Source organism: Sinocyclocheilus anshuiensis, unplaced genomic scaffold (genome assembly GCF_001515605.1).
Source record: "Sinocyclocheilus anshuiensis isolate Anshui unplaced genomic scaffold, SAMN03320099.WGS_v1.1 scaffold67, whole genome shotgun sequence".
NCBI lineage: Eukaryota > Metazoa > Chordata > Actinopteri > Cypriniformes > Cyprinidae > Sinocyclocheilus > Sinocyclocheilus anshuiensis.
This window is the reverse complement of record NW_015552546.1, coordinates 3,407,236-3,429,284: the sequence shown is the minus strand read 5'-3', so window position 1 is coordinate 3,429,284 and position 22,049 is coordinate 3,407,236. Positions and strand designations below refer to the sequence as shown.

General features: G+C 36.8%; 3 protein-coding genes and 1 long non-coding RNA gene across 5 annotated transcripts in view; 2 read left to right on the top strand and 2 right to left on the bottom strand.

The window, feature by feature from the left end:
* Positions 1–4: 4 nt before the first annotated feature.
* Positions 5–1,241, bottom strand: LOC107664156 (uncharacterized). 2 transcript variants are annotated; one of them, XR_001631430.1, is made up of 6 exons: positions 1,172–1,241; positions 757–1,095; positions 585–644; positions 357–504; positions 109–253; positions 5–17 (listed from the first exon to the last, which is right to left on the bottom strand). It is a non-coding gene; the product is annotated as an uncharacterized LOC107664156 (long non-coding RNA). The 2 variants fall into 2 exon arrangements; XR_001631429.1 differs by lacking the exon at positions 5–17 and having other exon boundaries at positions 53–253.
* Positions 1,242–2,543: 1,302 nt separating this feature from the next.
* LOC107664153 (oocyte zinc finger protein XlCOF20-like) lies at positions 2,544–6,190 on the top strand. Its single transcript, XM_016454611.1, has 3 exons — positions 2,544–2,741; positions 3,226–3,571; positions 5,045–6,190. Exons 1-3 carry the CDS (start codon positions 2,712–2,714, stop codon positions 5,872–5,874), a joined length of 1,206 nt encoding a protein of 401 aa, XP_016310097.1. The 5' UTR covers positions 2,544–2,711; the 3' UTR covers positions 5,875–6,190.
* Positions 6,191–8,316: 2,126 nt separating this feature from the next.
* LOC107664258 (E3 ubiquitin-protein ligase TRIM21-like) lies at positions 8,317–11,535 on the bottom strand. Its single transcript, XM_016454783.1, has 6 exons — positions 10,804–11,535; positions 10,051–10,146; positions 9,661–9,882; positions 9,429–9,573; positions 8,975–9,001; positions 8,317–8,878 (listed from the first exon to the last, which is right to left on the bottom strand). The coding sequence occupies exons 1-6, from the start codon at positions 11,353–11,355 to the stop codon at positions 8,331–8,333; spliced, it is 1,590 nt and encodes a 529-aa protein (XP_016310269.1). The 5' UTR covers positions 11,356–11,535; the 3' UTR covers positions 8,317–8,330.
* Positions 11,536–14,331: 2,796 nt separating this feature from the next.
* LOC107664130 (formin-J-like) overlaps positions 14,332–22,049 on the top strand; it is a 41,393-nt gene continuing 33,675 nt past the window's right edge. Inside the window, exons 1-8 of the mRNA XM_016454585.1 lie at positions 14,332–14,364; positions 14,915–15,037; positions 15,442–15,513; positions 15,598–15,771; positions 16,926–17,092; positions 18,008–18,268; positions 18,388–18,952; positions 19,940–20,106. Coding sequence (XP_016310071.1) covers positions 14,332–14,364; positions 14,915–15,037; positions 15,442–15,513; positions 15,598–15,771; positions 16,926–17,092; positions 18,008–18,268; positions 18,388–18,952; positions 19,940–20,106 — 1,562 coding nt within the window. The remainder of the gene's footprint in view (positions 14,365–14,914; positions 15,038–15,441; positions 15,514–15,597; positions 15,772–16,925; positions 17,093–18,007; positions 18,269–18,387; positions 18,953–19,939; positions 20,107–22,049) is intronic.

Below are 22,049 nucleotides of genomic sequence, written 5' to 3'. Positions count from 1 at the left end.
CATGCTTCCCACTGTGCCTGTCAGCACAAACAATAAAAAAAATTAATAATGATAATAATTTTAATACTTTTGATACTGCAGAATGTCCAATAAAGAAAATCTTATTACCTAAAAGGCTACCAAATCTGTTTTGAAGGTGCTTAATGGTGGAATTCACAGTATCTTTTACTCCCTGATGCAGTTGTGGAGATTTGATGTAGATGCTCTCATTTTCTGCCAGCACTGTGGCTTCACAATACGAAAGTGGGACATCCTGAAATTATAATATTAATTTACACTGATTATGTAATCAAACAACAACACTTATTGTTTATTATTATTAGCATATGTTACATTAAAATAAATGGGATAACTACCTGAAACTTGTAGAATGGTACTTCATTCTGTGTGTGCCATTCCTTGCTGCTGCATGTCTGTTACAAGTTGCTGGAGTCTTCCTCCTGGTTTGGGTCTCACTGCCATTGTTTCAATGTTCACAATGAGGTTTTGAACCCCACTGACAGCCTGTTGGGTCAGGTTATTAATATGGTGGTTTTTTGATTGTTTTAATTTTAAGTTATAATTTGTATCACACATAGTATTACCTGGGGTAGAATGACTTGAATGAAGGCTACAAAAGTTCCATCCTCCATAGTCTTCTTGATCTGAAATACAGCACCAAAGAGAAAACTTGCTTAACCAAAAGTTAAATTGCACTCAATAATGATAAACAACAATAAATAAAAATAATTACATTTCAACAAATACTGTAGTTACCTTTTTGGCCCTTCCAGCAATGTCTGTGTTTGCTGATGCACTGGCCAAGTGGTCCATGTGCACATAGACTGCAGTAAACTGTCCTGGGTCCTGAAGATAACCTCCTCTCTCTCCAGTTTTAACAGTGTCTCCAAAGATCTAGACACATGTGGTAGCCAGCGCGTTCCTTTTACTCCACTTGGGGAATTCACTCTTATGCCTAGGTCTTCCCCAAGGACCCTCAGCTCCCTCATGGATTTGCTGCTGAAATGGTATGTTTTCCAAACCATATTGAGGAGGTTGTAAACTTTCCCAATCATTGGGTTTTCCTTTTGCACTGACAACAGAGCCAGATCAAGCCTACACAGAAAAGTGTAATCAGAAAAGGCTACCCAAGAAATGTATAGGACTGATAGTTAGCTTCATGTTTACGTACCTGTGAGGCATACAATGGAAAGGAACAATGTAGTTCCCTGCCTCTGCCTGGACAAGGGATATTACCCCCCCGCTTGTGTCCAAGATTTACAGCTGCCCCATCTGCCCCCATGGCTACAGTTTTGTTCAGCCAATTTTTGCACTGTGGTCCTAAGAGCAGAGAATGCCTCTTTTGCTGCTGCATAAATGCCTTAAATAAAAAACAATAAATGAGTTTATAATATCACATTATTCAAACAAATGCATACTTTTACATTTTAATGTTGATATAAACAACATCAAGTAAATAAATTATTTTAATTATTTAACAGGGCTGCCAACTTTTGGTAATTGAATAATTTAATTGTGTTTTTATTAGGGAACATCTTTTCATGATTTGGTTCATAAACTTAAATTATGATTACAATCTCAATTCAATGAAAAACACGGCGGAAAAGCAGTTAGGACTTCGCTTTAATAACATGTTCCCTCCGAGAAATGGCTGGAAATACATTAAGGCGCTAATAATAATATTAAAAATCGCTAAGTTACCGTGACCGTTAGCTAAACAAGTTAACGTTAGTTGGAAATGAACCCCAGTCTCTTCACCTGCTGTAGCACACCGAGTGCCTACTAGTAACGTTACCTTTGAAGTGTCACAGAATTAACAAAATGGTATTTTTGTTCTAATTTAGCTCAAGTGAAATCTTACCTGAAAGCCCCAGATGTCGAGGGATGAGTCTCTTCTCTCTGTAGGTTGCTATATAAGAGACGAATAACTGCTCCAGCAAACAGAAAAGCGCGGCATCGGCCTCCGGTCGTGAGCCGACTCAGAGCCGACGCTTGATGAGCTGAGAAACAGAGCACTGACCGAATTATATCGGCCTATGCCTGGCCGACGCTTATTAGATGTTTTAGATAATGAGGCCGACGTTTCACTCTTGGGCCGACGTCGGCCAGACGTACGTGTGCTGTCCGGGATAATATGTGGTCTTTTATTAATTTGCAGGGGTACTTTACAGGGCTTTGTTTACTTCATGTGGAGCTTGTGTAAACGGGCCAATCACAGACTACTCTTTCTTTTATGCTTCATTAAAAATGTACACAAATGTATAAAACCAATCCGAGATCAGGTAAAAGACACACCGCGGTGAATGAAATCACGTGACTTTGGCCATTTGAAACGCGCTCCGAACCTCTGGCTCGAAACAAATGATTCACAAAGGTTTTCCAACGCTGCAGTGCTTCGAACGTTATTCCAGAGATGAAGGGTGCTGTGATTGCGGACCATACTCCCAATAGGTGGCAGTAATGTCCGATGTTGTAGTTTAAGCTCCCCTGTAAACGAAACGAAGCAGCAGCAGCTGACATTTTTTTTTTTTTTTACAGTTCAGACAGTGCTCAGTTTCCGAAGAAACCAGCAGAAATTTGAAAATAGCATGTTTAAAATGTAAAAGTGGTAAATGAAGGATATAATATATCTGTCCATGCTGGATATTGATGGTTTCATTAGGTAATTCTGTCAGCTGAAGTAAAGGGAGGCGTCACTGGAAGTAAAGCTGATGGAGAGAGACAAAAAACTGAGCAGAGAGGTTTGTAACGTTACATTAATAAAGATTCACTTAATCCTGAATGATTGTGCGTGCTTGTCTTTCCAGATTTTTCCTTTCTTTCCGCTGAACTTCTTAAATTGATCCATTGATTCCATTCTCAAATCGTTTTCAACCGATTTTGCTTCAAGATCTGTTTATACCCAGTGTAAACCACCAAACTTGTTCAATAAATAAAAATGAACATAAATGTCCTTAAGATTAAACATTGGCACATGCACAGCTAAGTTTTGTTGCAGATTGAGACCGCAATGCTTATATGTATCAGTATTTGCTAAGAAAGTATTGTAAGGGCTAGTAGAAGCTTCAAGCATTCCTGTCAGACATAATGACCCAACATGGCTCCAAAAAAAAAAAAATGTTTATTGCTTTTTGTACATCCAGTTTGCCAGCAGTTGTTATTTATCTTAATATGAGCGGCAGTCGTTATATAAATGTATTGCCACTGTGATTCTTTGTTTCTTAGGCGATGGAAAAGGTTTCAGTGGGTGTGACTGATGGGACAGATTCAGTCTGGAGCATCAGAGATCAGTTCTCTGAACAGAGATCCAGAAACACACAGGACTCAGAGATCAGCCTCAGTTTACTTTGTTACACTGACACTCAAGAGAGTGTGTGTGACAGTCATGAATCCACCAATCAAATCTCCACAGAGTCTTTGGGTTCAGACTGTAATGCTGAAGAAGAGCAGACACCACTTAAGACGTGCTCAGTGAAGCTGGAGTACTGCAGGAACCTAACGAAGATGAAAAGAGAAACCACAGCTGATGAAGAACAGAGCGATGATGATGACGATGTTTTTATCCCATCAGGTCATTTCCTTCTTTTAATTTTGTGTATATTTGTCTGCCTTGTCAATACCTGTTACAAGAAAGATGGTTTCAAAGTCATCTTTTTTTATTGTTGTTTGTTATCTGTGTGCAAAAGTCTGGCTTTTAACCATGATATATTAATTATTAAGGGCTGTAATTAATGCTAGTTTTTAGGGCTGCACGATTATGACAAAAATCATAATTGTCGATTATTCCCTTTAAATTGTAATTGCGATTGTTAATTACAATTATCACAATTTACATTGAATGATGTTTATACCATTGTTTGATGCAACTGCATGCCGTATTTTTATATGAAAATAAACAAGCTGAAAACACTAACTGAAAAACTTTGTGCTTTTCCATAGTATTAAGCCTAAAATGTCAAATATACATTGGATTGGTTTCTTCTTTAAATTATAAAAAATATAATAATATGTAAAATAAATAATATGTAAATATATAAATTGTATTATAATGTTATACTAAAATTAAAACAATGGAAAAACCCTTAAGATAACATGTAGAAAGAAAAAAACGCATCTTAAGCACGCAGAATAACATAAGTGGACTTTGAACGATTACGTAATTGTGGCATCCAAATTGTAATCGCGATTAGAAATTCGATTAATTGCGCAGCCCTACTAGTTTTATTATATGCCATTTATTTCTTGCTTGTATTTTGGGGGAAAACTTCATTTCTCATCCAGTCTAATGTTGTTCCTCAACAATGTGCAAATTGAAGGCTATAAATACAAATATAAATGTATGAATGTAGCTTATGCTACAGTTAAATCCAAGAGAAGTATGTTTTTCATAACTGTTATAACTTGACGGTTAATTTACTTACAGCGTCAAAATCTGCTACTTAAACGGATAGTTCACCCAAAAATGAAAATTCTGTCATTAATTACTCCACCCTCATGTCGTTCTAAACCCGTAAGACCTCTGTTCATCTTCGGAACACAATTTAAGATATTTTTGATGCATTCCGAGAGCTCTCTGACCCTCCCATAGACAGCAAGGATCCTTACACGATCAAGGCTCAGAAACGTAGCAAGGAGATCATTAAAATAATCCATGTGACATCAGTGGTTCAACCATAATTTTACGAAGCTACGAGAATACTTGTTGTGCACAAAGAAAACAAAAATAACGACTTTATTCAACAATTAGTCTCGTCCGCGTCACCCTATAGCACCATTTTGGAGAGTATCACATACGTAAACAACATATGCAATGTATGTTTACGTATGTGATACTCTCCAAAATGGAGCTATAGGGTGACGTGGAGGAGACTAATTAACGAATTGTATAAACACAACATATTTTACTCTAAGCATGTAAAGTAGATACTTCTTTAAAGGTCTTGTTTTCTGCAAAAAGCTCAAATTTGTTCCCTTCCATTTCTTTTTTGCTTTACGTTTGTCACAATATAATTGATTTTTGACTATGTACTGTGTTTATTTTTAGACTTAAAAGAGGAAAGTGAAATGCTGAGTAAAGTGGAGGAGATGCATCAGCATCAGAAACCTCATAATGTTTCAAGTGAAGAAACGTCTTTCACAGGCCATGAATGTGGAACGAGTTTAGTTCAGGAAGGTCAAAAACCATACAAATGCCCTCAGTGTGGGAGGAGTTTTTCACAAAGAGAACAGCTTGAAATGCATATGAATGTTCACACCGGAGAGAAACCTTTTGCCTGCCATGAGTGTGGAAAGAGTTTCACACGTCAAGGAAGCCTTAATGTGCACATGAGAGTCCATACTGGAGAGAAGCCTTTCCTGTGCCCTCAATGTGGAAAGAGTTTCAGTATTAAACTATATCTTAAGAATCACCTGAAAATTCATACTGGAGAGAAACCGTACACATGCACTGAGTGTGGGAGGATTTTCTCACAAAGAGGACACCTTGACACCCACATGAGATCTCACACCGGAGAGAAACCTTATTCGTGCCATGAGTGTGGAAAGAGTTTCACACGCCAAGGAAGACTTAATATTCACATGAGAACTCACACTGGAGAGAAGCCGTTCACGTGCCCTCAGTGTGAGAAGAGTTTCATTGGTAAACATTACCTTAAGGATCACCTAAAAGTTCACACTGGAGAAAAACCGTACACATGCACTCAGTGTGGGAAGAGTTTTGCACATAAAGGAATCCTTAATGTGCACATGAGAGTTCACACCGGAGAGAAACCTTTCACCTGCCACGAGTGTGGAAAGAGTTTCACACGGGCAGAGAGCGTCAAAGATCATCATCTACGAATTCACTCTGGAGAAAAGTCAAACTGTGATCAGTAAAACATGATTTTGGGTTTAGAACTTATATCTGATACAAGAAAGACGGTTTCAGAGTTGCTTTTAAAGTCACTTGCTCTACATATATGCTGCTGCCTTCTAATCAAAAACAATGTTTTCTTACTGTAAAGTGAGCTCAACAAAAACTCTTTGTGCACAGCACACAGACCCAACTAATCATTAATGAAATTCATTATCTAATTTAATAATCAGTTTTTATTTGAAATTGCAGCTATACTTTTTTAATGTTTAATCATAACAGTTCTGCAGGGCCATGGACTGTAGACTATTTAATTGTATGTAATTTGTGTATTTAATTTGATGCTTATTTAAAGGGTCAGTTCACCCAAAGAATGAAAATTAGCCCATAAATTACTCACCCTAAAGTCATCCTAGGTGTATATGACTTTCTTCTTTCAGACGAATCCAGTGGGAGTTATATTAAAAATTGTCTTTGATATTTCAAGCTGTTTAATGGCACTCAGTGGGTGTTGCATGCATCCGTCCAAAAGAAGTCAAATAAAAAGCGCCCATCTATATAAAAAAAAGTGTCTCACGCGGCTCGGGGAGTGAATAAAGTACTCCTGTAGCGAATCGATGCGTTTTTGTAAGAAAAATATCCATATTCAAAACGTAATAATCAATTTAATCTAGCTTGCTCTCACTGTTGTACACGGAAGCAAATCCGGGCGGATGACGTAGGACAAAGAAGAATGTCGGAGGATTTCGATATAAGCCAAGAGGAGACTGGTTTTCCTTTGCTACAGTAAGGAAACTTTGCTTCCTTCGCTCCTGTTAACAAACATTGGTTTTCACGAGACTCACCGCCAGAGTTTCACACGGGCAGAGAGCGTCAAAGATCATCATCTACGAATTCACTCTGGAGAAAAGTCAAACTGTGATCAGTAAAACATGATTTTGGGTTTAGAACTTATATCTGATACAAGAAAGACGGTTTCAGAGTTGCTTTTAAAGTCACTTGCTCTACATATATGCTGCTGCCTTCTAATCAAACTGGATTCGTCTGAAAGAAGAAAGTCATATACACCTAGGATGCCTCTGGGGTGAGTAATTTATGGGGTAATTTTAATTTTTGGGTGAACTAACCCTTTAATGTTTATTAATATAAAATGACAAAATTAACAAAAATCAGGGTTATAAACTGCATTTAGAACTGTCCTAAAATTGCACTTTGTATCTGTCCCCCACCGACGTGAACGTTGAGATCGTCATGGACCTTGTAACTCTCCAACGTCTTGAAGAACAAAAGATCAAAGCAGCGCACAGCTAGTCTGTTGTATGAAGTGATGGTCATGTACTACACAGGAGTGCTAAAAGCCACCTTGAAAAAGGACTGGATTCCTCTCGACCTCAAACTGCAAAAGAGTGAGTGGAGTTTGACTATCAAACAGTCCCACCAGACTCTTTTTCTGGTTATTATGTCCCAAAATGTCTGAATTGGTTGCTGCATTTGTCAAAAATCACTTGGTGATGAGGCCTGGGATTCATGGATCTTCATTAGCTTATGTTGCATCTGTTTTCCATAAATTTTGTTGTTTTTTTTTAGAGGGAAAAAAGCACAAAACAATCAAGCTATTGCACCTAATGTTTGAGGAATTGGTTGAATTTCCATTCATTTGTGAAATTGCAAAAAGTAAATGGCCCAAAATGTAGTTGTTTGCATCATGAATATAAATGTGCAGTGTAAATGATGGCAATGATGGATGACTGAAAGCAAGTGTGGGGGTGAACAAATATTCATAGTGCAAAATTTAAAAAGAGAAAAGCTTTTTTAGAAGTCTTATGAGCAGCGAGAATGGAAAACCAGTAGAGAAAAATGTTATGTAGTGAAAAGTTAGTTTAAATTTCTTCCAAACAAAGCTGTTGCTTTAAATCAGAACAGGCACTGCTATGCAAAATGATAAAAAATTATTTATTATAATTGTTTTTTTTTTTTTTCATTGTCATTAATGGCATGTTCACTTGTCTCCCTTCAGCTAAGTCTCTTCATTGGACTCTGCAGTATAAGGAGTAAATGAACTATCCGGTGGACCAGGGCGCTCCCAATCAGACCAAACAGATTCTGGCCACACAGTTCAACCTCAGACTGCATACACCAGACCTCATCATCACTGTACGTCAATGATCCACTAGTCTTTATTTGGGACATGTAACAAGCAGCACGGACATGTAACAAGTAGCACAATTTTTTTTACATTTCATGACGTTGACATGACACGACATGTAATTTTCACCTGACTCCAGATTAGTCAGGTGTTTTAAATCTAATGTGATTGGCTAGAAATGTTTTATAATCTTGATCATGGATTTTAGATTCAAAGCCTTGTTACTTTGAATTTAGCATGCACATTTATTTTTTCTTTTTCTTGTCCTTTAAATAACAACATATGCATATTTAATCTTTCAGATCAAGTGCTTCATGTTTGTATATTGTATATTCATTTATTTGAAATGACAGGTGAAATGATCAGTGGGCTTGAGTTTTTACCTTCATCATTATAACATGGGCTGAGGAATGGATAGAGTTTGTTGGTGAAAGACTGACCAGTGAAAGAGTAGATATGAGAGCTGGACTCTACGTCATAAAAAGAGACCAGACCCTCCTCATAATCCACAAACACACCAACCTTCTCAAGCGTCTCTCTCTGAGACAAAGAGACACAGGGATTTTCACAAGCTTTATACTGATTCTCATTTCTCAGAACCAAAGTCAAGCATCCATCCTCAGGACTCAGTCTGACCTTCCCCTTCCTATTTATGGATTCTCTGGCCACTCCTAAATCCCACTCAGCCTTGCCCTTCACCTGCACCTCAAAATAAAATTTCCCTGAAGAGAAAGCCTCTTTTCCCAGAATATCTAAACATGATTCAAATCTCTTTGGATAGTTAGGAAGGTTCTGCTTAATGTTTCCATGACGGACTTGTTTTCCATCCTTAGACAAGATGAGTTCAGGATAAGCTGTATCGGGATCTAGAGTCACATCCACTAAGAGAGAGATCAGAGAATATGAACAAGCATTCAGCAAATTAGTTTATAAATGCAAAGTAAGTGTATAAGAGAAGTGCAGCTCACAGACTGTACCTGCATACTGCTGCATCATCTTCAACACTGTGGACACAAATGACTGACAATGAGACTGAGCAACAACTATTACATATCAAGAGTTGCACTTGGCCTATTTATGTCACTGTTGGTGGAAAATCAGTATGGTTTATTTACCGTTACACCATAAATGGGCAATTGTATCACCAGTTGTATGCTAAAACATAATTTTACGATAAAATGTGCTATGGTTATATTCAAATACATTTACTCTTATTTGAAATTGAAAGTATTTTTTTAAATGTTCATTCATTGACTTCAATGTGTAAGTGTATTTACTTTAAATTCTACTCTAAACTTTAATTTTACAAACTAATCAATGTGTCCACATTTATTTCCTCTGAAAAACATGTCACATGCCATCAATAGAGCTGCAGCTGCATTTAACCTGTGAACAAATGTAGTTTATACACGGGATTTAATATTGACTTACCAGTTTGACCAAGATTTTTATGTATAATTTCTAATTCCTTCAGCTGAATTAGAGCTTTATTGAGAGTGCACACATTTGTATTAAAGTCAGTACTGATCTGCGTCCAGTTTTTAGTTCGTATAGAAGTGCAAATGGATGAGTAAATCTACAGCAGGAGATAGAAGAAATGTATCAGCATGAAAAGCGTTTTATAACGCATATGCTTTATCATTAATGAGAGATGTTCACAGACCTGTAGGAGGTGGAGATCATCCTCAGTCTGTGAGAGCTGTTCCAGCTCTGTGTGTCTCCTCTTTAGCTCAGAGATGTCCTGCTGCAGCTCTTTAATGAGATCTTTGGCCTGTTTCTCTGTTGATTTCTGCTGCTTCTCCATTTTCTCCAGCAGCTCAGACTGACATTTCTCAAAGGAGTGGCTTAGATCGGTGAAGAGCTCAACACTGGTTGATTTCTCTTTCTGTGAGATCAATTATAAGATTCCTCTATATGAATTTAAATTTTAATATGTATTTTAATTTAATTTAAATTTAATACGTTTATTTAAATATGGGTTCATTCAAAACCATTATAAAGCAGATAGAAATGTTAGAACACTTAATTTTAAATTATTTTATCTTCTATTCACCTTTCTCAGCTCTACTGAGAGCTGGATCTCTTGAATCTTCTTCATTCTGTCCTGGATCATCTGCTGCAAACATGTCTGTGTCTTAACGATCTGATTCTACAAACAGAAAAATACAGAAGCATTTATCTCTCAAATTAGCTTTGAATATTGATTTAAAGGGGTCATATGATGAGAGAGAGAGAGAGAGAGAGAGAGAGAGAAAGAGAGCGCGAGAGCAAGAGAGAAAGCGAGAGAGAGAGCGTGCGAGAGAGAGAGAGCGCGAGAGAGAGTGAGAGAGAGAGCGCGAGAGAGAGAGGGGGTCACATCACAAACACATACCCGCTTCATCACTGTGTCTGTCACGCGACTCTGTTCCCCTTTCGGGCTGTCTTTACATTTATTTTCAAAGATGAAGCTCGCGATTATGGTTAAGGGGCGTTACATTTCCGACGAGTGCTTGCGGTGTTCGGCCAATCACAATGCACTGGGGTTAAAATATTCTGTTACACCAAATACACAAAATAATGATCTTTAAAAAAGCATCATATGACCCCTTTAAAAAAAAAACATTTAAAGGCCCCAGGAATTCAAAATTGTGTTTTTCTATCTATTAATCCATTTCTGACAGTTTGAAGGGTAACTTGTATTTGAAAAAACCTGACAAAATCAACTTCTAGCAGATGGAATGAAAGACGGGTGAGATCTTCAACCTGTCAACACACATTGCATTTCATGGGGTCTTTTATAGTGTTTGTATTTGTTTGTATTTCTTGCCTTCTTCTCTTGACTCTCCTCCTCTATAGGAACAGTGCTGTGATTCCTGTGGTCTCCTTCGGTGCAGGACAGACACACACACGTCTGGTCATCTCTGCAGAACAACTCCAATGGTCTCTCGTGTTTCTGGCATATATAATGCTCCAGATTTTCCACAGCATCGATCAGTGTGTGTTTCTTTAGACGCGGGACTCTGTGATGTGGTTTCAGGTGAGTTTCACAGTAAGAGCTTTGACACATCAAGCAGGACTTAAGGGCTTTCTGCTTTCTTTCATCACAGATGTCACAGAACACCTCAGATCTTCCTAGCTCAAGCTTCTCCTTAAAGTGTTGCACAACCTCTCTGAGTGTTATATTAATCTTGAGATGAGGTCTTTTGCTGAATTTTTCATTACAGATTGGGCAGAAACAGCCTGGATTGGTTTTCCAGCATTTGTTCAGGCAGGTTCTGCAGAAGTTGTGTCCACATGGAGTGGTGACTGGATTATTGAACACATCCAGACAGATGGAGCACTGGAGCTCCTCATTTAGAGGACCACTGGAGGATGCCATGGCTGAAAAGGCAAACAATAACAATATACCCTCTACAATGCTGAATTGAACAGTGTAGATAATGCTAATACTGTTTACTGATATGGCCAGATATTGATACTGATATTGTTAAGTCAGACGTCATATACGTCACCGCTTCCGGGTCCAAACGCTCCATGAGATGCCACAAGAAAACAACAAACGGTGCTAATATACACTCACAGTGTAATATAAAACTAACAAACAAATTATAATCCTAACCTTTAACTCCATACCGAAATCCCAGATAGCCGGACAATGAAAATATAAATAAATATAAAAATTATTTGTGTCTGGGACGCTATGAGCACGAAGACTGTAGTGTTCACCGTAAGTTTTTAAATGTTTAGCTTAAATGTGTAATATGAATAAACAGTGCTCATTAACGGCTGTTGAGATTCTCAAATGAAGCGAGTTGAGGCTTGGACCCGGAAACAGCATTTCTTACGTCACGACTTAATAAGCGGATATGGGCATGTACAGCTTTGTAACAATATACCATGCACGGCAGGTATGGCAACAGCTACTAACAACACTTATCATTCATTATAATAAACTGGTCTAACTTGTGTGTTAACTTGTACATTTTCCTTTTCGTAAAAAACAAAAGTCGAATCACGGTCATATCTGGGCTTGTGTTTAAATTCATGTCATAGATAAGGTAAAAAGGTAACAAAACAAAAATAAATTTGATGTTTTAAAATGAAATACTGCAGTGCCTAGAAACAGCAATTTACCGTATGTCAAAGTACTTGATTGTCATCTCTGTCCTATATAAGAAAACTTTAATTCAGAAACTGTATAGGTCTTTGCAAAAACATTTTCATAATGAACGATAACACAGCAAAACGGTAAAATTGTTATTTATAAAACAGTTGGCCCACAATATATTTCTAGCCACAAAATAAACAGCAGTTATAATTTACTGTAATTTTACATGTTTTTATTGGACTGTTTTTCATTCAATCATTCATTCGACAACACATCTCGAAATTTGCTTTACAGCCAAATAAATTATATATTTTAAATATTCTGATATTTCAGAGTTTGAATTTGCATCATATGGCTTACCTGAATATCAGCTGCGATCACTAGTTTCATTGAATGAATATCTGCTTATAGAGGCTTTGGTTCTTCTTCGGTTAAATTTAAACTTCACTAAAGTCTTTCACTACTTTCATGAGTATTCACTGCAACATAGCCTATACAGAGTATGTAAAATCATAGTGAAAGAAACTTCTGGAAGATATGTCGTTTTATTTTGTTCCTTTTTATTACAGTGGCAAATATCGAGTTAAGCTATATCTCTCGATGCACAACTACAAATTGCCTGGACAACCGTCACGATCCTGAAGCGGGAATCTCAGATTTTTAAATTTCAACGGTTATTCTGACTGTCTGCCTGAGGAGAATCTGTTGGTTTGTCGAGGTAAGATATGTGAGTACTTATTTTGTTTAATTTTCATGATATAACAATTTAATTAAAAAAAATAACTTTTTAAGACGTTTATAAACAGGTAAAAAAAAATAAAAAATCGAATTTAGGAAACCGTAGGTAAAATCACAAAAAAGAGAGAAAATACTCACAGATAAGAGTTAGTGTTCTTCGCTCCGGACGGTGTGACCCAGGCCAGGACAGTCCCTTTGCATGTCACAAAGCAGATCTTTTTACAGAAATGAAAGCGAGATTCATCCTCAATAAATCTAGTTCCGAGTCTCTTCTCGGTCTAAACAGTAGGAGGCGCTGCAGATCTTCAGCCGGCTGATAAAATCTTTGAAGAAAGACAAGCCTGTGCCTGTTTACAGTTTTATTTGCATTTGGCTATTACATGTTTTTTTTTTTTTGTATTATCTGATGTTTAATCGCTGATTTCACAATTCGGATTGAATTTTGTGTTAAAATATCAGTTTTTTATTTTTTTTCTGTGAGAAAAAAATTCAGAGTGAGACAGAGAAATATATGGATTTAGGCTCAGGAAGGATCTATGAGACTGTTCTTGACTTCAACTTGTTTTTTTTTTAAGTATTTATTTATTTAATTACATTTTGTCTTTACATTAGCAGGTTAGGGCTTCCATGCTCTAAACATTACAGTAGCCTATTTAAGCTGAAATGCTTGCTTCAATGCTGATTGTTTAAATGCAGTAACTGATTTTAATTTGTTGTAAGTATCATGCCACTTTAAAGGGGTCATATGATGTTGCTAAAAAGAACATTATTTTGTGTATTTGTAAAAGTTACGCCTTCTTTCTTTGCGTGAACATTTGGGTGGCGTTATGCAAATCTTCCCACATCGTGACGTAGATATGTTGGGGGCGTGTTAGAACGAGCCGTTTTAGGTAGGTGTGGTTGACTCTTAACTTTTATAAAGAATATCTCTTTGGATTTGAGACTTTAGTCTTTGCAACTTTACAGATCTTCTTTATGCACCAAGAGCTTGTAACACTCCAAAGAGAAAGGAAAAATTGAAATCGCATCATATGACCCCTTTAAAGTGTATTTGACTGCAGCGCTGTAGTGATTAGTTTGTGTCGGCTGTACGCCATCTAACGGTTGAATTGTGTTACAAATTTGAGACATATTCCGATATCCATGTTTTATTTTACTCGTCAAATTTGAGAGTACAACCAACCATATATGGAGACAACAGCAGAGAATGACTCTGACTCTGCAACTGAGGGACGGACATTGCGTGTCCCACAGAAAGATGAGAAGTCAGATAAAGGGTGGAGGTGTATAACTTCATTTTTTTCTGTTTTGTTTTTTTTCCTTCAGGTAAGCCGCATTTAAGGAAGTTACCTAGTAATAAATCTGCATGCCATACAAGCATACCTAGTTTTCTCTCACATAAACACGCATCCCTTTTCAGATGTCTGCAATCCTCAGTCAGTTTACTATTTGACAACACTTGATGGGTGATCTGAAATGTTTTGATCTCCTGAAGTCCAATGAAGAAGCATGGATTACAGAAAGACAGTGTTTGTTCCTCAGGTAAGGACCTTTTCTTGGCTTTTTTTTCTTTCTTAATTACAGGTTTATTTAGCAAGTATTCGGTGAAAAAAAAAGTCTGTTTAACTACAACTTTTGTTGAAATAGAACAGATAATCTTTTAAATAAACTGTTTATTTAAATACACAAAATGGGTATCAAACGTCAAAAACATTTGAAAGGGCTGTAAATTAATGTAATGTTGTGAATTTGTTACAAATAAGCTGTGTTCTCACTTTCATGAACAAATTAGTGCATTTAATCTCCCTCACTGATTGACAGCTGATGACATTAAACAAAAGAAAAAAACATTGTCTGTCTCTATAATGTGTAATAAAAAGTTCAAATTGACAAGAAGCACAACCATGTGTCATATAAATTGGTGTCCACAAATCATTCTTATGTGAACTATCATAAAAAAAGTTAAACTTCCTCATTTCAACAGTTTGTTGTAAGCGAGTTAATTGTTACCAAACAATGTTGCATGGAGACTGCATGTGCTTGTCTTAAGAATAATCACAGCTCTTGACTTAAACTCTCATTGTTTCTACAGCTAAGCAACGAAATGCAGCTGAATGTCATGAACTGGGTGAAATCAGGCAAAATGAGTATCGATGAAGTTCTGATTCGGGCTAACAATGGCACGTTACACAAGCAGAGGAACTTTGAGCTGGAGGTGCAGTATGGGCTGTGTTTAAAACTCCTGACCTTCATGTTAAATGAAGATTTGAAGATCTTATCAACATTTTAAATATGTCTTTGTATTGAGTTTTTTTTTTTTTTTTAAATCATAAAATAGGTCAGCAAAATGGGTGTGTAAGTCATTCAGAGCACAGCTGGACTGAATTAGTCACATATTTTTCTTAAGAGCTTTGAAATGTTTTGACAGTTCTTTTTAAGGAAATGATTTGTTGTTCAACCAGTCTTCGTGGTACTAGCCCTAATATTATGAGCGGCTCTCTATGGTGATTGTAATCAGTCCTAGTCGAGTTTTGTAAAGTGACACTTTGCAAAGAGGAAGTATTATTAGTTATTTCTTGAACTCTTTGTTTAACATTATCATTGATATCTCTGTTGCAGGAAAAACAGTCACAGTACAACTTCAGTGTTCGTAAGTTCAACCGCTACATATGGCAGAAACGGGTGTTGCAGGTGTGTATCTACACACTGAACTGCTTTTATACAGCTCTGGTCTTTAGAAACCACATATAACAAATGCACACCTTTTTGCTTCAGATTGATTTCAGCACAAGCCTTTTGTGCAGCATTGAGAAAGGCATTGTGAAACGGCAGCTCTGTTTTTCTGAGGTGAAAAACTGCCATGATGCACCAGGTACCAGGTTCTCGATTTCGTTTAGAGATCGGTCTGACTATGAGCTGGAAGCTGCGTCCTTAGAGGACAAGCAGCAGGTAAGAACATCACATGCTACGGGGATTGAATTTCAATTCTCTACCAGATCATTAAAGGAATAGTTCACCCAAAAATGCTAATTTACTCACTCTCAGGCCATCCAAGATGTAGATGAGTTTGTTTATTCACTGGATTTGGAGAAATGTAGCATTACTAAATCACTTGCTCACCAATGAATCCTCTGCAGTGAATGGGTGTCGTCAGAATGAGAGTCCAAACAGCTGATCAAAATAATCCACAAGTAATCCATACGACTCCAGTCCATCAATTAACATTTTGTGAAGTGAGAAGCTGCATGTTTGTAAGAAACAAATCCTTTTATTAAGGCTTTTTTTTCTCAACTTCAAACCGTTGCTTCCAGCAAAAAGTCTTTGAAGCCTCTGCAGTGAATGGGTGTCGTCAGAATGAGAGTCCAAACAGCTGATCAAAATAATCCACAAGTAATCCATACGACTCCAGTCCATCAATTAACATTTTATGAAGTGAAAAGCTGCATGTTTGTAAGAAACAAATCCTTTTATTAAGGCTTTTTTTTCTCAACTTCAAACCGTTGCTTCCAGCAAAAAGTCTTTTTTTCATAATGTTATTTTTGCCAGTGAAAAAGTTATCCCATCTAAATCAGGAGAGAAATATGCACAGATCAAGCATATCTGACAACAGTCCAAAACAGTTCTAAACATAGATGTTGGTAAATTTTCTAGACTATTCCACTGGAGAAAGCAAAATAATAGATTATCAACTCATATTTGGCCAAAAGCAGTGGTTTAAATTTAAAATGCCTTAATTATGGATTTGTTTCTTACAAACATGCAGCTTTTCGCTTCGTAGAATGTTAATTGATGGACTGGAGTCATATGGATTACTTGTGGATTATTTATATCAGCTGTTTGGACTCTTATTCTGACGGCACCCATTCACTGCAGAAGTCCATTGGTGAGCGAGTGATGTAATGCTACATTTCTCCAAATCTGTTCTGATGAACAAATAAACTCATGTATCTTGGATGGCCCGAGGGTGAGTACATTTCTAGTAAAAATTATTTTTTTAAATTAAATACATAGCAAATCTGCTGCCCTTTCTAAATCATTATTATTATGAGTTTGCATGCTTATTTGATGATAATAGATCAAACTGTGTTTCTGATGACCTTCAGATCATGCAGCTGGTAAATCAGGTCATCTACAGTAACATATACAGCCCTCTTGTGAACGGGAACTCTGTTGAAATGCGAACTTCACACTTGCCTCCAACTCCTGACAACCTCAAAGAGGGCCACCTATTACTGCAGAGAGGAGGACTGGCATCATTCAAATGGAAGACGTATGCACATTTTTAACTCTGTTTTGTCTGCTTGTAGACTAGTGCTTAGCAGTTGTTATACTAGTTAGACTGGAACATGTCACAAACATCTTATCACTTTCAAATAATCTTTAGGCCATGTTTGTTAACATTTTAGTGGTGCTTACTCACTAAGACAGGCATTCTGCTGACTCAAACTTTTTTAACAAACTCCTAACCATAAGTTTTAAATCATAGTATGCTACTTTTCTAAATAATATTACATTTTTTTTTATTTTACCTAAAAACAGGTGAGAAAAAAATCCTTTAGGCTTATATTGATTCATAAATAGGAACTAGGGGCCGGATTCACTAAAAGCTTATAATGAAAGAAGTTAAGAGATTTCTTAAGATAAATATGAAGTTTGTAAGAATATTCTTAAGTGCAATCCTTGAAAAATTCAAGTTCTCAAATATTGTTCTTAAGAACATTCTATTTTTTTTCTTAAGAAGAAAATGACAGTCTTTAGAGTTCTCTGATTGACTGAATGGCTGAAGACTAAAGAAAATCACTTCAAAGGCTGTCTTTTTGCACTGCCTGCAGGTTGCCGTAATAATCATAACAAGCTATTTTCGTCATAACCCGCTTGACAGGTGTTCAGCACTTGGCCTCACATCACTGTGTATTTTATATATATATAAATTGTATATTTTATATATATTTATATATATACGATTTTTTATAACATATTTCTATTTCAAATTTTCATATATATATATATGAAAATTTTAAATAGAAATATGTTATAAAAAAATCGTATTTGATCACAGGAATAAATTACATTTTAAAATAGGTTGACATAGAAAGCAGTCCATATAAATTAAAATAACATTTCACAATATTACTGTTTTTACTGTGCTTTATAAGGTCCATTCACTCTTGTTCTTCACTCTTAGATACGAGGCTAATCTTCAGACTGGTCAGCTGACCTTGTTCCCAGTCACTCAGCAGTCTTCCAGCAGTGATGCAGGTGTGTCTGTTTCCTCCAGCGAGTCTGTCTGGAGTCTCTCAGAGATTTACGCCAGTGTGGATGATATCAGGTGTACTGGGGGTGATGGGGCAGCTCTTGTCATCCATCTCTCCGACGGTAATGTCAGGGTGGACACCCCCTGCAACACAGACACCTTCACACTGCACAATGACAAGAATGACTTTGTGTGAGTCGAGTGCACTTTCAGTGACTGATCTTGACCTCTCAATAAGTAATAGTCAAGAGAAAATTATTGTGAGGCTGAATGTTTCTCAACAACACTCTTTTTTTTTTTTTCTTTGTCAGGTTCCGAATACCAAAAAGTGACTACATAACCCCACAGGCCATAACAAATGAGCGAGATGCCTGGGTGAAAGCGATCAAACAGCTATGTGTGGACTGGAAAAGAAAGTCACATCTTGAACACTTCTATGAAGCCCCTGAAAAGGATTTCACTGATGTTACAGAGTCAGAAAGTAAGACACAGGACAACCACGTGCCGCTTGCACCTCCACCGGTGCCACATTCACTGAGACCACGCTTGCCCAAAACATCCCCGAATGTTCCAGCAGCACCAGAGCCAGAAACCGCTTCCCTGGAAGCATCAGAAGCAGAACCGAAGCCAACCCTTACAGCACAGAGCAGAGCTGTGCGCAAGCCAGGCCGGACGCCCTCAGCAGTGCCCGTGACCTCACCAGTGGCCACATGCTCATCACCGGCTCCGTTTGTTCTGCCCCCGCCGTTGCCTGTGCCGTCAGCAGTGCCAGGTCCTGCCCCTCCTGCCCCTTTGCCCCCTCCTCTGCCCATGAAATCCAAGCCGCTTTCAGAGAGGACAAAAGCTTTTCACTGGGACCTGGTGGCTCAGGATAAGGTATCAGCTTATGCATTCTGTTTTATATTTGGAAGGGCTCCAGATTTGGCAGATTTTTGGTCAGACCAGTGTCATTGAGATACTATTATAGTTATTTTGAATATGTTTATTTTTTATTTTTCACATTTTCTGTTTTCATTTTAATTTTAGGCAACCTTTTAGCATTTGTTGTGTTTTATTATTATTATTATTATTATTATTATTATTAAATATGTCTATAATATATATAGTTTTTATTTTTCATAGTTTTTATAATTTTCATTGTCATTTTTTAAGTTTTAGTAAATATTTTCAGTTTTCGTTAATATATATACATTTTCATCCAGTAAATTAAATAGAAATGAGAAATGTTGCTTTGGCAACTACTTGAAATAAAATATGTAGTTATAATTTTTTTTATATAATGTATATTTTATTTCGGTCAACGTTTATTTTATTTAAAGTAACGAAAAAGTTTTTTAATAGTGTTAGCTTTAGATGTAGTTAACTATAATAACCCTGGGTCAATCAAAATACCATTAATAAAATACCATTAAGCATTTGTACAATATCAAAATTGCTAAATTAATTGCTAGTTAATTATTTAAAATTATGAATTATGAGCATGTATTTGAAGAAATCTCTTGTGCCCACCAATGTTGCCTTTATATGATCAAAAATACAGTAAATTTATTTTAGCTTCAAGTTTTAGTGGTAGTTAAGTACAATAACCCTGTTTGACACAAAAATTGGATTTAAAATGCAAATGACAGTTTTTATTTTTGGTGAAAAAAAAAAGCCCCTACATGGTGTGTGTGTGTGATGTTGTTTGCTTATGAATTCACTAAAAAGAGTAATTCAACATTGCATATTGCAAACGCAGCATGGTTGTCTCATCAGTGAAATAGTTGTTGCGCTAAATCTGTTTCCTAATATGTGATCATTTTTACGCCTGCTGAAGATCACTTGCATTCAAGGCAATGTCTTGATATGAATATGCATTTGCAGATCGAGAAGTCAATGTGGTCTCGCAGGAACCCCAGGAAGATTGAAATTGACTCCTCGCGCTTGTATGAGCTATTTGGAGTGAGAGAGAGGGGCCGCGTCTGCAGATCAGAGTCCATCAGTACTGTGGAAATCATGTTGAACTCAAAGATCGCTCACAATTTCAGTAAGTATTTATACGTTTTTGAAGATTCTCTTGAATCTTTTATCCAGCAACTATGAGGTTTTGACCTCTCAGGTCATTAGCCAAAATCTTTAAATCCTTAAAACTACCCTTTTGCCCTTAAAATATAGAAAACCACAACCAGGATATTTTTCAAAAATGTTTGGAAAGGCTTGAGGACGAGTAAATCATGGCAGATTTTCATTTTTAGGCGAACTATTCCTGTAAAGTAAGAGGATCACGGCCTTATGTTGTTGCTTGAGGAGAAATGTCAGGCCGTGGCTCGTTATAAATGGTGTATTTGTTGTAGAAGTTGTGGAATCAGTCATGGTGGGTGGGTTATTGATCTCTGTGGAAGTATTAGAGCAGCAACAGAGAGGACCATTAAAAACCACTCGTGGATTGATTTTGAATAACAATAGATCTGACAAAACAATTTGCACATAGTTTAGTCCTCAATAGATTTTAAAGTTTGAAAACACACTATGAATTAAAAAGCAAGCTTTTTAGCAGACAGCCATACCGATTACACTGTTTCTTATGCTTATGTGTTTATTAATGGTGTTTGCTAAGGCAAACCTCACTGTTAGTGTCGTTTATACGTTTTCACAACCCAATTTGTGCTTCAGACATGAATAATAGCTCGAATTTTGTGACTTATTAGGAGAGGTGTGCAGGATTTTTCCCAGGCAGATGATAAAACAGGCAAATATTGTAATTCAAGTTACATTTATTGATGTATTTTCAGGTTTTCCTGTACTGTACAGCTCATTGATATATAATATATATATATATATATATATATATATATATATATATATTGTAAGCCTAAAAGTCTGAGATCACATTGAAAATCTGACTCAAAAGCTAATTTAAAGGGATGAAAAATGAAAATTTACTTACTCTACACTTGTTCCAAACCTTTGAGAGTTTCTTTCTTCTGTTGAACACAGAAGAAGATATTTTGAAGAGTGTTGGTAACTTAAAAAGTTCACGGTAGCCAATGACTTCAATAGTTTTTTTTCCCCCTACTATGGAAATCAATGGCTACCGTCAACTGTTTGGTTACCAGCATTCTTAAAATATTTTCTTTTGTGCTCAGCAGAAGAAAGAAACTCATATAGGTTTGAAACTATTTTAAACCTTTAAACCTAAAAACAAACCTTAGATTTTGCATTTTGACAAAATTAAAGCAAATCTGAGTTTTACTTACACTACTGGTAATATAATGTGAAAGTATGAAGGTAGAATGACGTCAAAAAGATGTGCATACGCAGGGTAAGAGTTGTGGAAGTGTACATAAGACTGTAAGCATAAATTAAATTTGCATGCGCAAGAGAAGCTTTGTAAAGGTGTAAATCGCGTTTCAAGCGCAAGAAAAAATATTTGCAGCATTTTACTGTTATTCGTAAGTGTAATTCATGTATTGTGAAACTGCAGCTTCATGCTAACGCAAAATAAATATGATCTGCATGCTTCTGACTTCCATTTTTCCGCGCTTACACTTTTGGCACGTTTTTTTCGCCAAAAGACGGTCAAAAGCACTGCAAGCCTGTGAACAGTGATTTGCAAGCGAAAACAACAGTTTAAAGAACCGCAAAACAGATTGACTGCATAGAACCAATCTGTATGTGTAAAAAAACTAACTGTTGCAAATGTCTAAATGACTTGTTGTGCATGTGGGGCAAAAAGTTCCCGAAATAAACCGATATGTACAGCTCCGTCTTTCTTTTCTCTGCGCTTACAGTTTTGGCACTGTTCTCTCACTAACTGAGTTTTGCAAGCGTGAGGGGGAGGGCGGGGCCACCTTCTTCTTGTAGCCAATCAAATGAGCCTCTCGCTGACTCTCCATTTACTCTTATCTGATTGGTCCAATAAACACATCATACCCAAGACATTAATCTTCATTTAGTTCAGGATCGTTCTTGCTGCCGGAATGGTACTTTTAAC